General features: G+C 46.5%; 1 protein-coding gene across 1 annotated transcript in view; it reads right to left on the reverse strand.

Moving 5' to 3' along the window:
* The window catches only part of NUB1 (negative regulator of ubiquitin like proteins 1), a 260,190-nt gene that overhangs the window by 105,068 nt on the left and 139,106 nt on the right, over positions 1-16,016 (reverse strand). Inside the window, exon 11 of the mRNA XM_085632023.1 lies at positions 9,434-9,586. Within this exon, the coding sequence (XP_085488149.1) occupies positions 9,434-9,586 (153 nt within the window). The remainder of the gene's footprint in view (positions 1-9,433; positions 9,587-16,016) is intronic.

Genomic DNA, 16,016 nt, shown 5'->3' on the forward strand with positions numbered 1-16,016 from the left:
ACCCCCTGCGCCAGCATTCCGCGGAAATTCTTTCCTAGCTCTCCCACGTCGACGAGGACGTCGCAATAGCACGGCTCAGCTCGCGACACCGTATAACGTCATCGGAGCCATAAGAGGACCTCGTCAGCGTGCTGACGTCAGTTCGACCCATTTTTTCCGTGCCACGAGGCAAACGGGCGGACCGACACATTTTCAGATGTAAACATAGCATACCAAATATGTACACATTTATAAACTCACCAATGCATAATCATTAAAGACATAGAGAAATAGCAACTGAATAAGCATTTCTCATTATTAAAATATCAACATGATTAAGACATATTAAAATAAAACATTTTTTGGTAGAAACAGGTGGACAACGGGGAGGCGGGCGGGACAGTGATGAATCCACAGGCAGATACTGTATCCACTAGAAGAAGCGTTACCGAAGGTAAGTATCTTATTCTTCTGATGGATACTTCTGCCTGTGGATTCCTCACCTTATGAATAGACATCCAAAGCCGTACCTCTCCTTGAGGAGGGTGTCCACCTGACTAGACCAAAAAATCTTGCAAAACAGAACGAGCAAAATGGCCATCCCTCCTAACCTCAGAGTCCAAGCAGTAATGCTTCGCAAAGGTGCAGAGGGAGGCTCAAGTTGCTGCTTTACAAATGTCAATAACAGGAACACCTCTAGCCAAAGCAGAAGACGTAGACTTAGCTCTGGTGGAATGAGCTCTGATACCTTCAGGAGAGTCCTTCTTGGCCAAGTCGTAGCAAATCTTGATGCACAAGATAATCCACCTGGAGAGAGTCCTCTTGTGCACAGCCTTGCCTTTCATCTTCCCAACATAGCCCACAAAAAGCTGATCGTCCAGCCTCAGATCTGTAGTCCGATCCAAGTAAAAGCTGACAGCTCTCTAAGGGTCCAAACGATGCAGTCTCTCCTCCTCTTTGGAAGGGTGAGGGGGAGGACAGAAGGTAGGTAAAGTAATGGACTGTCCCAAATGAAAAGGGGTAACCACCTTGGGAAGAAAAGCAGCCCTGGTCCTTAAAACCAACTTATCCGCAAGAATGGTCAAGAAAGGAGGTTTCGAACTAAGAGCCTGAAGCTCACTTACCCTCCTTGCCGAGGTAATGGCAATCAAGAAAAACGTTTAAAAGAAAAAAGCCTCAACGGGCAAGTATGAAGAGGCTCAAACGGAGAACCCATTAAAAAGGTAAGAACGAGATTCAAATCCCACTGAGGCTTAATTAAAGGTGTGGGAGGGAACTTATTTGTAAGGCCCTTAATGAACCTCATGACAATGGGGGACTTAAACAAAGATGGCTGGTCCGGCAAACAGAGAAAAGCCGACAAGAGCGACAAATAACCCTTAACAGTGGCTACAGTACATCCCTGCTGTGCCAAAGAAAGTAAAAACTCCAGAATATGAGACAAACTGGTCAATGTCTCGCTCTCCGCACCACCTAACAAATCTGGATCATCTGGAAGAGTAAACAGACTTAGTGGAGTGTCGCCTGGACGATAAAATAACATCCACTATATCCGGCGGGAGAGAGAAGGAGCTCAGGTTGCCCCGTTCAATCTCCAGGCATGAAGGTACAGGCTCTAGAGGTGGGGGTGTAAAACCTGCCCCTGCGACTGCAAGAGGAGGTCTGCCCTGAGAAGGAGACGGAGCGGAGGGTGCGATGAAAGGTGAAGTAGATCTGTGTACCACACCCTTCTTGGCCAATCCGGGGCGATCAATATGACTTGGGCCCCGTCTTGGCAAATCTTCCTCAGAACCCGAGGAATCAAGGGTATGGGAGGAAATGCGTAAATGAGTTGTGAGCTCCAATCCAATTGAAACACGTCCCCTAGCACTCCCTGCATCGGAAACTGGAGACTGCAGAACAACGGGCAGTGCGCGTTCTCGTGGGTGGCAAACAGGTTCAACCGCGGAGACCCCCACATCTGAAAGATGCAATGGATCACCCCCGGATGAAGCCGCCACTCGTGATCGGCCGAGTAAAGCCGACTGAGACGGTCTGCACGAACATTCAGCACACTGGCCAGATGATTTGCACTCAAATTCGATGGTTCTGAGCCCAGGGCCAGAGCCGCAGAGCCTCTTGACAGAGACAAAACGACCCTACACCTCCCCGTTTGTTGATATACCACATCGCGGTAGTGTTGTACGTCAGGACCTGAACTGACTGACCACGAAGGGAAGGGAAGAAGGCCTTTAGTGCCAAACAAATCGCCCGCAATTTAAGAAGGTTGATATGAAGCAACCTTTCCTCTGGAGATAAAGACCTTTAACCTCCAGATCCCTCAGATGAGCACCCCACCCTAGAGTGGAGGCATCAATGATCACTGTGGCCACCGGTGGAGGGGGCTGAAAGGGCTTTCCTTGAGACAGGTTGCCCTGCACACTCCACCAAATCAGCTCCGCTGCAGCTTCTCTGGAGATCTTGACCTTCTCCCCGAGATCTCTGTTGTGCTGATACCACTGCCTGCGGAGGCATCACTGGAGTGCCCTCATGTGGCAGTGTGCATGGTTGACCAACAGAATGCAGGAAGCAAACAGACCGAGCAGGCGAAGAACCTTCAGGTCTGGAACAACCGCTCCATCGTGAAATAAAGGAATAATTTCCTTAATGTCGAGAATCCTCTGCGGAGGAGGGTAAGCTCGAAACACAGAAGTGTCGAGTATTGCTCCTATGAACAGGCTGCGCTGAGAAGGCACCAGGTGAGATTTGGGTACATTTATCGAGAAACCCAATTTGAACAACAGATAAGCTGTTACTTGCAAGTGGCCCGAAACCAACTCCGGAGACTCCGCTTTCAACAGCCAGTCATCCAGGTAGGAGAAAACAGGAACCCCTGACTTTCTGAGATGAGCAGCTACCACCGCCATCACCTTTGTAAAGACTCGAGGTGCGGAAGTAAGACCGAACGGAAGAACCGCAAACTGATAATGTTGCGACCCTACCGTGAACCGGAGATACTTCCGATGCGACCTCAGGATGGGAAGATGAAAATACGCATCCTGTAGATCGATGGACACCATCCAGTCTTCCCATTGCAGCGCAAGAAGAACCTAAGCCAAGGTCAACATTTTGACCTTCTCCTGTCTGAGATAGAGGTTAAAAATCCTGAGGTCCAGGATTGGCCTTAAGCGACCATCCTTTTTGGGGATCAGGAAATACCGGGAGTAGCAACCCTGACCCCTTTCCTGCTCCGGAACCACCTCTATCGCAACTTTCTGTAGCAAGGTAAGAACCTCCTGCTGTAAAAGCAGTAAGTGGTCCTCCGAGCACCAACCCTGGCGAGGAGGGTAAGGAGGAGGAAACTCCAAAAAGGGAAGGGCGTACCCATTCTCTAAAGATTCAAGACCCAACGATCTGATGTGATCAGTCTCTACTCTTGTAGAAAGTGGGACACCCGACCTCCAACCGAACCAACAAGTTCTAAGATGGGATCTAGAACTGCTTTCCTGATGTACCAATGGTGGCGGGAGGAGAAGTAGAGGAAGAGGAGGAGGATTGTTGAAGAGCTGCTCCCCTGAGACCTCTTTTATTCTTCCCTCTGAACGACTTGTACAAGGGATTCTGCTGTTGCTGGCCCTGTTGAGATCGCTGGCGGCTAAAAAAGGAAGCAGATCTCCCAAATCAACGATACCGCTTGTAGCCATATCCTCTGGACTGCACCTGGAGGCCTAGAGACCTAGAGACCTTGCAGTAGCCCTACTGTCCTTAAAATGTTCTAAGGCTGAGTCCGCCTTTGAACCAAATAGTTTGACCCATCATAGGGCAAATCCAGCAAAGTCACCTGAACATCAGGTGGGAAACCAGACGATTGAAGCCAACCCTGTCTCCTTGCCGCCATAGAAGACCCCATCACACGAGCTACAGAGTCAGCAGTGTCCAGGCCTGATTGAGTCACCTGATGTGCCGCAGCCTGTGAATCAGAAAGGACTTCCAAGAAATCAGCCCGATCCTCCTCAGGCAACTTTGGAGCCAGCTGCATGACTGAGTTCATCAAAGCATGGATATACCTTCCAAGAAGACAGGTTGCATTAGTGGATTTAAGAGCCATACTTGCAGAAGAGAACACCTTCTTTGCCGCCTGCTCCATTTTTTTTAGAATCCCTATCACCAAGAATGGTAGGGAAAGAACCAGAAGATTGCTTCGAACAAGAAGCCTGGACAACTAAACTTTCCGGCATAGGATGTGAGGATAAAAAAGCCGGATCACCAGGAGCAGGCCTGTACCTCCTAGAGATGGAACGAGAAATCGCAGGAGCAGATAAAGGCTTCTGCCACACCTCCATTATTGGTTTTGTCAAAGCATTCGTAAAGGGAAGCAACGGTTCAGAAGTTGAAGAAGAAGTGTTAAGAATCTCCGTAAGAATATTAGATTTCACCTCAGCCGAGGGAAGCTGTAGACCAAGCAAATCAGCCGCCTTCCTTATGACCATATGATTAGGAGCAATGTCTTGCACAACACCAGCATTCACAGATGGGAGATTATACTCAGGAGAAGTATCCAAGCCACTAGCCTCGCGAAGGCCTTCAAACTCATCCATAGGATCAACAACCTGTCCTTCCTCCTGATTCTGTGCATATTCCTCCTTTTCAAGGAGCCTCTGCGCCTCTCTCCTAGAGCGTTGCTTAGGAATCAGCGTCGGCGGCGCCACACGCGATGCCGGTGAAGGCATCAACGACGTTGACGGAGGAGCCTCAGCTTCGAACCTCGACGCCGATCGAACTGGAGGCGGTGCCGAGTCAACAGCCGAAGGAGTCCGAGGAGCCGGAGTGGAGGACCTCGGCGCCGGGAAATACCAAGCCGGAGGCAAGAAAGGCATAAAGGGTGCCTGGGGATAAAATTGAGGAACAACCAAGTTAAAGGCCAAAGGACCCACGGGGCCCGAAGGCGCACCGGATAGAGCAGAGGCCCTGGCAAACATGCCAAACATCGCATTAAGGAAATGCGACAAATCTGAACCAGGAGCAGGAAAAGCAGGATATGGGTCCGTATCTTCCTGAGGTCGAGGTGGAGGCTGCGGAGCCAGGGACGGCGCCCGCACAGGTGAAGCCACCCGACCTGGAGACGACTCCCTATGCACAGAAGACATCTCTGGAGCCGGTGAATCTTCATGCAGCGAAGAGCCTTTTGAAGCCGGCGATACCGGATCCGGAGATGGAACCGGCATCACCTGAGGAGATGGAGAAACTAAGTCCTTTCTTCGAGGCTGCTCAGCCAGAGTCGGCGACCTCGACCTCAAGGCCCTGGTCTTCGAAGAACGGTGTCGAGAGCCATGTCTCCTCTTGGACTTCTTATGTTTCTTCGACTTAGATGTATGGGAAGACGAAGACTTTGCCCTCTTTCGACCACTCCTCTACTTTTTGGCTTTGGCCATAAACAACTTAGCTTCACGCTCCTTAATAGCCTTGGGATTCATCTTCGACATTCTTCGACGTCAAGATCCGAAGATAAACACCAGAGGCAATCTTCATGCGGGTCCGTGATTGACATATGCCCGCCACACTCTCTGCAGGGTTTAAATCCGGTCTTCCCGGAAGTAGCCATCAGAAACCAACAAGTGATACAAAGTTTTCTTCGAAGAAAATGGAGAGCCCCTAGAAAAACCGTTAAGCGTTGACGGTGCGGAAAAAAGGGAACTGACGTCAGCGCGCAGACGAGGTCCTCTTATGGCTCCGATTACGTCATACGGTGTCGCGAGAGGAGCAGTGCTATTGTGACGTCCACGTCGATGTGGGAGAGCTAGGAAAGAATTTCCGCTGAATGCTGGCGCAGGGGGTATTCATAAGGTGAGGAATCCACAGGCAGAACTATCCATCAGAAAAGGCTGAATATTTGTTCTAACGGGACATGCACAGATGTGCCCCCCCCTCCAAAAAAAACTTCCTGATTAAATGTAGCGAAATCCAGCAAAGTCAGCTGGATTAAAGTACCATGCTCCTCCACTATTCTCATCTTCCTATCTACTTCCATGACTGTTTGGAACTGCTCCTTACATCCCTGCAAACCAGCTGCCCGTGTTGACCAGGGAGGTGGAAAAGAGAGGGGGGACAGAGGCTGCACCTTCAGTTCATGTGCGGCAGTCCTGTACACACAGTTTTAGCACTGGAGCAGAACACAGAGTCTTCTGCCCTCACCAGCACACACCAACAGTAAGATTAATCTGCTTTTGTGATAAAAAAAAAGTGATTTTAAAAAGCATAGGAAGGAGTCAGGGGTGGACTGTATGGAGGGGCTTTGTGGATGGTGCCACCTGAGATGAGGGGATGTCCTCTGACAATCCAATTGGGTTTGCACACTAGACAGTTTAACGATCACGGCTCTAGTTGATGCACAATTTGTCAGCTCCTTGCTGATCTGTCATCACTGTGTTTCTTAAACATGATTGCCCCACTCTAAGCAAGCTGTCCCAAAATGTGAATGACAATCCGATGTTACAGCTAATGGGGCACACTTATAAGTTCCAAAAACAAAGGCTGACAGAAAAGCGTCTACCTTTCCCTGCAAGAAAAGTTACAACTACTAACCAATGAATTGTTGAGCTGCTGTAAATATCTCTGGCGAACAGCTAAAGCTATCACTTTACAAAACTAATAAAATATGCAGTACCCTGCATCACAGACAGCTCTAGTTAGTTTTATAAATGAAAAAGGATTGCTTAGAGCAAGAGATCTCCTGAGAATTCCCTCACTTTAATGTTAGCGAATACATCTGAGTAGCCGGTGACAAAGTTGCTGGTATATACGTGCAAACAAGCCCTACTAGATATTAACATTTTTTCCACAGTGATGGAAAAAAAAAATACTTGATGTACTAATATTTGTATAGCTCTGTATACAAAAGACTAACATGCAGTTTATACTTCTGAAGGACAAGTTACTTACCTTCGGTAACGTCTTATCTGGTAGAGACGTGATCTAGCGGCAGATTCCTTACTTGTGAACTTCCCGGGCGTCAGACTGGATCCAGAAGAAGATAGGTAGCGTCGGTCGACTCCACGTGACGTCGGCATCTCTGTCATTGTGATGTCCACATTGTCTATACAGGTCCCCCCCTTGGTGTGCTGAAACAGTACTTTTCACGACTTTCAATGCCAGAAGCGCAGAGCCATAAAGTTGACTGACAATGGTGTGTTTAGACAACGGAGGTTGCGGAACTTGCGTGGTCCCCTGGCTAGGACAGGCTGGCGCTGCGGGAAGACCCTTCCGTAGCCACAAAAGCGGCGAAAGCCAGATGCAGGTTGAAATGATATACAGACGTCCAGGGACTTTGCCATAGCCCGTGACTCCTTGAAACGTTTTAGCGCCGCGCCAGCCCTATTTCCAAAGAGACGAGATCCATCAAAGGGCACGTCCATAAGGTTGGCTTGGACATCCCCAGAGATGCTAGATGTTCTTAGCCAGGCATGGTGCCCAACGGCCACTGTTGAGGAAATCGCTGTTTGCCTAGTGAGTCTTTCGTGTCAAGGCCACAGCTTATGGTAAACTTCACTACATCTCTCCTGTCTGCAACAGCTTGGGAGAAGACAGTCAGGGCCTCCTCCGGGATTTGTGGCAGCACATACACAACTGTCTCCCGTAACGAATGGGAGTAACGGCCCAAGAGGCATGCAGTGTTAACTGAATGCAGTGCGAGGCTGATGAAAGAAAATATTTTCTTGCGGAAGCAATGCAGCCTTTTATATTCCCTATCCGGAGGCTGTGGAAGGGAACGCGCCACGAGAAGTAGAAGCTTGCACCATTAAGCTCTCAGGGGTCGGGAGAGATATGATGAAAGCTGGGTCGCCCGGTGCAGGGCAACGGCGGCAAGCAATTGTTCTATTCACAGGAGCTCCTGTGCTGGGCTTGGACCAGGTGCCCAGGAGAACATCAGTCAAGGCCTCATTAAATGGCAGCAAGGGTTCCGAGGTGGAGATGCCAGGCTGCTGGACCATTGTCAACACATTGGTCTTGTCCGCCACAGTAAGCAGTTGCTGGTCCAAGACCTCCGCAGCCCTACGTACCAGCATGGCAACAGAAGCTTCCTCCTCCATAGCCAGGTGTGGGGGGGTGGGGGGTTGGGGGGGGGGGGGGGGGAGAGCATGCCTGGCTCTGGAGAGGTATCCAAGCCACTGGCACCACCCGGTTCCTCACACCAGTCCATCTCTTCAGAATAAGGCAGGACTTCTAAGGGGTCCTCCGTCCCCTCCCAATCTTCCTCCAATCCTAGGCCCCTTCAAATAAGGCTGAGGATGCAACACAGATTTTAAGGGCTCTACTGTCGCCAGACTAGACATCGGTGGACGCCCGGCCGGCTCCGTGTTGTCAGGAATGAGACTGACGCGGTCCGTGTGCATGGCGGCGGTGGTAGTGTCGCCACCAGGGAAAGTTGAGAAAGTACAACCAGCGCCACGCCGGATACGGATCCATGAGGAGCGGAACCAATGGAACTCATTCTGCTGAGCCCAAGGGGCCCAAAGGCACGCTCGTGGGGCTCAAAGTCGTACCAGCGGGTTAGGCCACCTAAATATGGCACACATGACATCATAAAATTCCTTTAACTAGGCGAGGGTCACTCCCGGAAAGGAAGGGAAATGCAGAGCCGACCCAGGCACGTTCAACAGAACGAGGCCTCGAACATAGCGACTCCTCCATTGCGTCAGGTGATGGACAGGGTGAAGTTGAAGCATGCTTCGACTTCTTGTTTTTTTGTGTGATGCTTTTTACCTGACCGCTTTGAGGACTGCGAAAGGGAGGATGAAGACTTGGAGCCCCCAGTGCAGTGCTTGGACTTTCCTCTTGGCTGACACTGGGACCTCTGAGGAGAGATCTTCAAGGCAACCGACACCAGGCGGCAAGCAGCTTTAGGGACTGCTCCCTCAAAGCTTTGGGAGCCACGGCACGGCAGTCCGAGCACGACTTTGGGTTGTGGTCGCGCTCCAGGCACCAAAGACACACGAAGTGGGGATCTGTGACCGACATGGCGTGGTGACCTACACACAAATGAAGAAATGCTGACAAAATTTGAAAAAAGTCTGTCAAAAAATGACAGGGGGGTTGTGCTCTTTAACGGATCTGTGCTGGCTGGTGCAGAAAGAAAAGTACTGACGTTAGCATGCCGAGGAGGCGCCTATATCGACACCGTGGACATCAGAATGACGGAGAAGATGACGTCACACAGAGTCGACCAACGCCACCTATCGTCTTGCCAAGATACTTCTCAAGAAATGTTTTCCAGATCCAGTCTGACACCTGGGAAGTTCACAGGTAAGGAATCTGTGGCTAGATGTCTCTCTCAAATATAAAAGGGACGGCTTGTAGCCATAAAACAAGAGAGTTCTGAATTAATAAATATACACTTTTTGAAATGTATTATATGAATACAATATGTTTAATGTTAGTGATGCATGTTCTATAATATACAAGAAACATCAGAAATTACCTCTTTCCTGTTAGCAATATGATTGGCAGCATGGTTCAAATTTCCATCACAAGCTCTCAAACCAAGTCGAGCCTCTTGAGGTGAGCATCCGAGCTGTAACAAACTGTTGACTTTTTCAGGATCTATGTAGAGCTCCTTGTATAAACTGTTTGCCTAAAAAAATAAACCACAGCAGTGAGTACAAAAGTTTATATTAGGGAAAATGGCACTGTCATGCCTTCAACTTACATCAAACAGCTGGGAGAACTTGTCTAAACCACTGGCAATTGATCTGGACAATATTCCAACCCACCTCTCATTGACCTCTGTACCACACTAGACAGAGGCCCGCCTTATGCAAATCAGTATTGACCCTACTCCTCGTGTGAATAGTCTATCCTAAACTTTGGGGTGATGTCCCCTTCAGGAGGGAATTGGTGGAATGGTTTTGGGATGTGGCCTTGAGCGACTGCTGGTGGCTATGATTAATTCATGCATTAATTCCATCACCTTGTTTATTGCAGTTTAAGCCCCAAGCGTGAAGGGCATGCCTTTACGTGGGCCAGTGGGCCACAGAACTCAGGCTATACCTCAATAGCAAGGTTTAAATTGGCTGATAACAGTCTGGGTTGCTTGTGTTCCTATCTAGAAGGGTCCTAACCTGGAAGTTTATGCTGGACTGTTCCTATTGGACCTGTACTAAGACAGATTTGCATATGGTAGGTCTCTGCCTAGACAGGCATAGTGAGCAAAAACAGAGGAATAGAATGTGGTTTGAGCAATCACCAGTGACCAAGATTATTCAAGCATTCATTCCACCACCTTGTTGTTTGTTGCAGTTGATGCCCTACGTAAAACAGGCATGCCAGTATACGGGTACCATAATCACTGTGTGACAGGACTCATGCCATACCTCTCACAAGGCCTGCAGAGACTAAAACTGGTCTTGGGTTGCTTGTGCTCCCATCTGGAGGTGTCCTGGGATGCAAGTTCAGCTGGAGCATTCCTACTTGAGCAGGCAAAATTACTTTTCAGTCACTTAGTGCACTAGAGATGTATTTTGCAACTATGTTTGCTTTCCAGGGGATAACGACATATGTCCACAATAAAGATCACATTTACTGTCATTGTGCCTTTAAAATAGTAGTTCTCTTTCATTTCAAATTATCTCCATTGCACAAGTCCGTTTTCTCATTATGTTCTGACCACAATACAACTTTTTATATGAGTTCTGCTGTTTTAAACATGAGAAAAGAGTAATTGACACAAAAAAAAGATTACGAGAATCTGGTGGAACACAACATCGATCTGTGGTAAGACTTTTTCAGTTTGATGAGAGAATATTAGAACACACCTCCTTGATCCACTAAGTGTCCACCAACGTAGCAATATTTGGCCAGCCAATAAGGGACACTTTCCCTACAGTTCCTTAATTGAAACTTACCAAGCCAGAGAAAAACAAGAGTTGTCAAGCCTTGTTCTGATGTCTAATCTCTTAGTGTCAGCACTGAACATCCCCCTCAGTGCAATAACCTCTGATAAAAGCAAGTGCTTCCTTTGTACTAAAGCTGCTCTTAATGCCACAGAGAAAAGTGCATTGAGGAGGAGCAAGGATTTGCATAGGGAGAATGTGACAGGGTAAGCAGAAGGAGGGCTGGGAAAAGGCATAAGGCTGCTGGTTATGGGTTGCTCCTGGAGTTACTAAAGAGTCTTTACTAATTACTTCTGCAGGAGACGGTGTCTGCGGAGTCCGAAAACACACCTGGCAGATCTGTGCAGTGCTGAGATTTAAGGCCTTTGCTGTAGCAGATTCCTTGGCTAATACAACTCAAGAAGCCCAACTTTAACTCTAATTCTCCAGTTACTTAACAGCCCTTTGTGTTACTCTGCTATACATCCTGCAAACAGGTGTCATGCTGAAGTGGTACAGAGAGCATGAGTTACCCAAATCTGAAGTTGTAGTCACATTGAAGGCAGGGCTGAAACCATGGAGCAATGATTGCACAAAAGGCCAGCACCTACCTCAATGTAAACAACCAAGACATTTGGCGAAATCACCATAAGAATGACAAAATATTAACAAAAGCATAAGCAAAAACAGCAGACTAAAAAGAGAAAACGCTTCTCGAAAGATAGACATTTCTAAGGTGTATGGACTGCAGAGCGCATCATGGACTATAATGGCTATCCGAGAGTAGAGCAAGAAGTCACTTCACAGTGGAGTTGTAAAAAGTACACAGGGTCAAATGCTTACTTTTGGTCCCTTGAATGAATATATATACCTTTTCAGTTTTAAAGTTTATTCTGCAGTCTTGAGTGGTGTCATGGAAAGATTTCAAAGCTCTTCAATGACAGAGGTTTTCTTTAGAGAGAGATTTGCATCTCAAAGAACTAGCACCTGTGCATTATCACGTTTATTTGCGAACAAGAGAATGCCCAGTTGTGAGATTTGTCTGACTTTATAAACCCCAAGACCACCTCGTCCTTCTTTTAATTTTCATATAACAGTACACAGGTGACAAGATCAGAAATCAATAAATAATGACATTTCAAAGGAACTTATGACCAAGTTAAGGCATGGTCCTGATCTACTTAATGATTTGGGAGAAAGTCATTACAATTTAAAGTCTAGAAAGGGATCCCAGCAGACTTGAATCATTGATAAGTAAGTTGGTTTGACTTCCTTAAAGGTGTGCAAACTTTGGAGGGTTCTAGCTATGTAACAGTTTGTGTGAAGGAGTGGTAGGTTTCTGTTGGAAAGAATATGTCAACTAAGAATTTAATTGAGGTGCACTGGAGGGATTGATTTGTATGTAGTTTAAAGAAGCTTTTGTGGAGAAGGGCTACTTCTACTTCTTGCTCTGTCTTTTGCCTTCTGGTTATCTAAGTACACTGTAGTTTTGAGTGAAGTTTTATGGCGAGTTGGGCAGTATGAAGGATACACTGAGACCTCATACAATCAAAGTTTCTGCCTTTGTAAGTATATCAAATGCGTTGCTCTCTTTGGGGTCTCAAACGTCTGATACGTCATTTCTTGCAGAACCAACTTACGTGGATTGCTAGTGAGTGTAGTATCTCTGCTTAGTCATATTAGATTAGTATGTGTTTGATATGAATACTGATTATTATATTTGTAGTGCTAAAAGTATTTTAAAAAGGAAACACTAAAACCTTGTGGCATTGATGTCACGTAACACAGACTCGGTCTCTGATACACAACTTGAATGTGGGTACTTGGTGACGTAGGGCTTGGAGTCTATAGGTGGAACAATAGGTTAAGGTCAGTCGATGGAGGCACAGTTGTCAGCTGCAGAGTCGTTGATACATAGTGTAAGAGTTGATGTAAACTAATCTTTGATCATCTTAATTAAAAGGCTACAAGATGGCCCAAGAACAGCTTCTCTAACGGCACTCATGTAGAAAATAGGCAACATGAGAAGAACCCTCCTAACATGTGTATCCCTTTAGGAAATACACAGTAAGTGGAGAAATAGATTCCTCAAACATGTCCCAAAGGGAACCTGTGCAGGATATTTACATTTGCTTTCTTGCTTTCTGTTTTCTTTGGAGGGTGCAGGAAATGCGAAAGATTGGCAAAGACTTCGGAAAATGTGGAATGCCACTTCAACATGGCACAAGCATCTGATTTAAGAAAATGTAAATGCTAAGAAATTCACAGTAGCTCCAGCATAGACTGTTGAAGGGCAGTCACCGCCTTGCCAGAGTGCAGATGATCTCTGCAATCGAGCCACGCCTATGACATCTTCTTCAGGCCTTGGTTCCGGCAGCTCAGGCTTATATTTGCATCTGCTCTGCATTCCTGAGCAGCCCAAGGAGATTCTAGCAAGAGTAGGTAAGACGTATAGCGAACTCAGAATTCCTGGATTCTTACTTTCTCCTCACTGTTCCTCTTTCAGCGGTCTGGTTTGCTTGGGCCATGTGCGGCTATCTGACTGTTCCCCCGGATTTCCACTGCTGATATCCCTTTATCTCCTGGCACTACTTCAGATAATCCAGAGTGATAATTTATAATTTTTAAATGGAAGCTTTGTCGAAAAAACACATTCTTATCTGGCAGGTGAGTCACACTCCTTTGTGCAATGTGTTCTAGTATCCAATCAGCGCAATAAGCCACACTTGTGATATAAAGAATTCATCTGAGCCCAAGCAGGATTTTTTGCCCATTTGCTTCAATAAAGATGTGATCCATATCTGGTTTTGAGACATAGCTCAATCTCCAAAAGTAGAGTCTTTGGAGAGCTTAAATTGTTTTTACAAGTATGGTGTTGTCTATCACCTATGTTACTAATGCTACGCTGGGGGAGATTTGTGCCAAGAAATATTCCTGCGATCCTAAACATAGGTCTCTGAATAAAAGAATTTTCTTTAAGAAATCCCCAGTGCAGAAAGAGGAAGATGATGCCACGGAAAAGTAGCAGAGGTAGCAGATGGGCTAAGAATATATGCCCAGTACCCCCACCCTGTTAATTGTTCCATTATAGTTAAGAGTCAGATCATGTAATAATGACTACAGAGAGGCCATAACACAAGGAGTTTGGTTGCACACTAGTTACTAATGACACAGGGTAACTCAATATTTCTCGAGTCTGTCAATCAGCAAGATGTTTTCTGGTAAAACATAGGAACAACTGACCTTGAAAGGAACAGTGGACAATTGAGAAAGGATGCGGCTTGAAGCCTATCAGCATCTGGATCCACCAGCGTAGTGGTACTGGGAGTGTGTGGGAGGAATACAGTCAGAGATAGTCAGCATCTAGAGAAAATAATCCTTCTACCCTGTGTTTTAGTCCACCTCAATGTTCCTGCTCTCACACTTGCAAGTGATGAGACTTGATTCAATGGGCAAGCAGCAGTGCGCTTGTCAGTGACACCATAAGTCAATATTGTCCCCTTTTCTGTACACTATCCCTTTGGCCAAACATGGTCTTCAGCACTTCAACAAGACAATTTCTGTCTTTGTTGCCTAAGGGTCTTAGATCCAATGAAAAAAGGTACAGAAACTGAGAAACAAAATGAAAAGTACTGTCCCTGCAAGGACAGAAACACCTGAGAAAATTGTCTACATGTTATGACACCAGTAAACTGAGGCTGCAAACACACTTCTGTTAGCAATAGGATGTGAGAAATAAAAGAAAACGGATGGTGACATTTACGAATAATGAAGAGGGAGCGGAGTTCTGTAAGAGGAATGTGTGTTTGACAAGCCTCTGTCATCTGAGGATTCAGAAGTCATTTATTGTTCTTGTTGTGCAGTGGTATGTTTCCCCTAAGAAAAGAGCAGGACTGAGATAGATAACCTCGTACATTCTGTAAATATATATCACAAATACAAAAGCTGAAAGCAAAAACATCAACAGTATTTTCCGTCTTCTTTATTCCAAATGACATCATGTATGAACATAGGATACAGTAACATGGTCAGTTACCTTCACTAACTCTCTGATTGATACTCAATCAAACTGTGCATTCCTCGCATTAAGGTTATTTCCAGGCACAAGAGGGGATCTAGATTTTCTATAGCAATTGTTTTTGCACACCGACAGGTCACAAGGCCAAACTCCACAAAGACCTTACTCTGCCCCACAACTGATTGTGCGGAGCTGCATGTAAGTGCCAGTCCTGTATGCTGGTATAAGTTTTGCTTTGCACTTTACTAATCCAAGAGTCCACACCACAGAAAAGGCAGAATGGACAGTGATGAGGAATCTGGCTAGAGTACCCACCAAAATAAGCATTACTGAAGGCAATTAACTTGTTCTTCTGATGAATACTTCTAACAGCAGGTTCCTCACCTTTAAAATACATATCCAAGCAGTGACTCCCAAAAGGTGAAGGGTCTGAGGAGTGGCCTAATACCAAAAGTTTGTGCAGAAGCTTGCGGTCATAATGGGCTCTATAGACTTGACTGTCGAGGCAGTGGTGCTTGGTGAATATATGCATGGACACCTAGGTAGCCACTTGGCTGATGTATAGGACAGGAACACCCCTTGCCAATGCCATCGGGGACTGAACCCCTAGAACCTCAGGGGGTTTCTACCTCACCAGGGTAGTGCATGTCTTAATGCACAGGATGATCCACCTGGAAAGAGTCCTTTTTCACACTGCTTTCCATTTCCAACACTAGAAATGTCCCAAAAAAAACAAACAAAACACAGTAGTCTACCGAGTATTCCTTATTGTGTTCTGTATAAAAACTGAGAGCTCTGCTCAGATCAAACCAGTGGAGCCTCTCCTTCTCTTTCCAGGGATGTGACGGAGAGAAACAAAGCAGGAAGGGTAATGGACAGACCCTCCTGGAAGGCTGAAACAACCTTTGGCAGAAAAGAGGCCCGTGTGCTAAGCACCACTAGGTCAGGAAAGAGGGTGGTGTACAAGGGTTGTTTTAATAGCGCTTGCAACCCACTGACATGGCACGCAGAAGTGATTGTGATAAGAAAAAACAGTCTTGATGTTAGGGAGACAGAGAGCAACCTCTCATAGGCTCAAATGACACGCAGATCGGAAAACTGAGAATGAAGCTACAGTCCCAATGAGGTATAATGAAGGTCTTTGGCAGAAACAAGTGTTTCAAACCTTTTAGGAA

This window comes from Triturus cristatus, chromosome 10, assembly GCF_964204655.1.
Source record: "Triturus cristatus chromosome 10, aTriCri1.1, whole genome shotgun sequence".
In the NCBI taxonomy this organism is placed as follows: domain Eukaryota; kingdom Metazoa; phylum Chordata; class Amphibia; order Caudata; family Salamandridae; genus Triturus; species Triturus cristatus.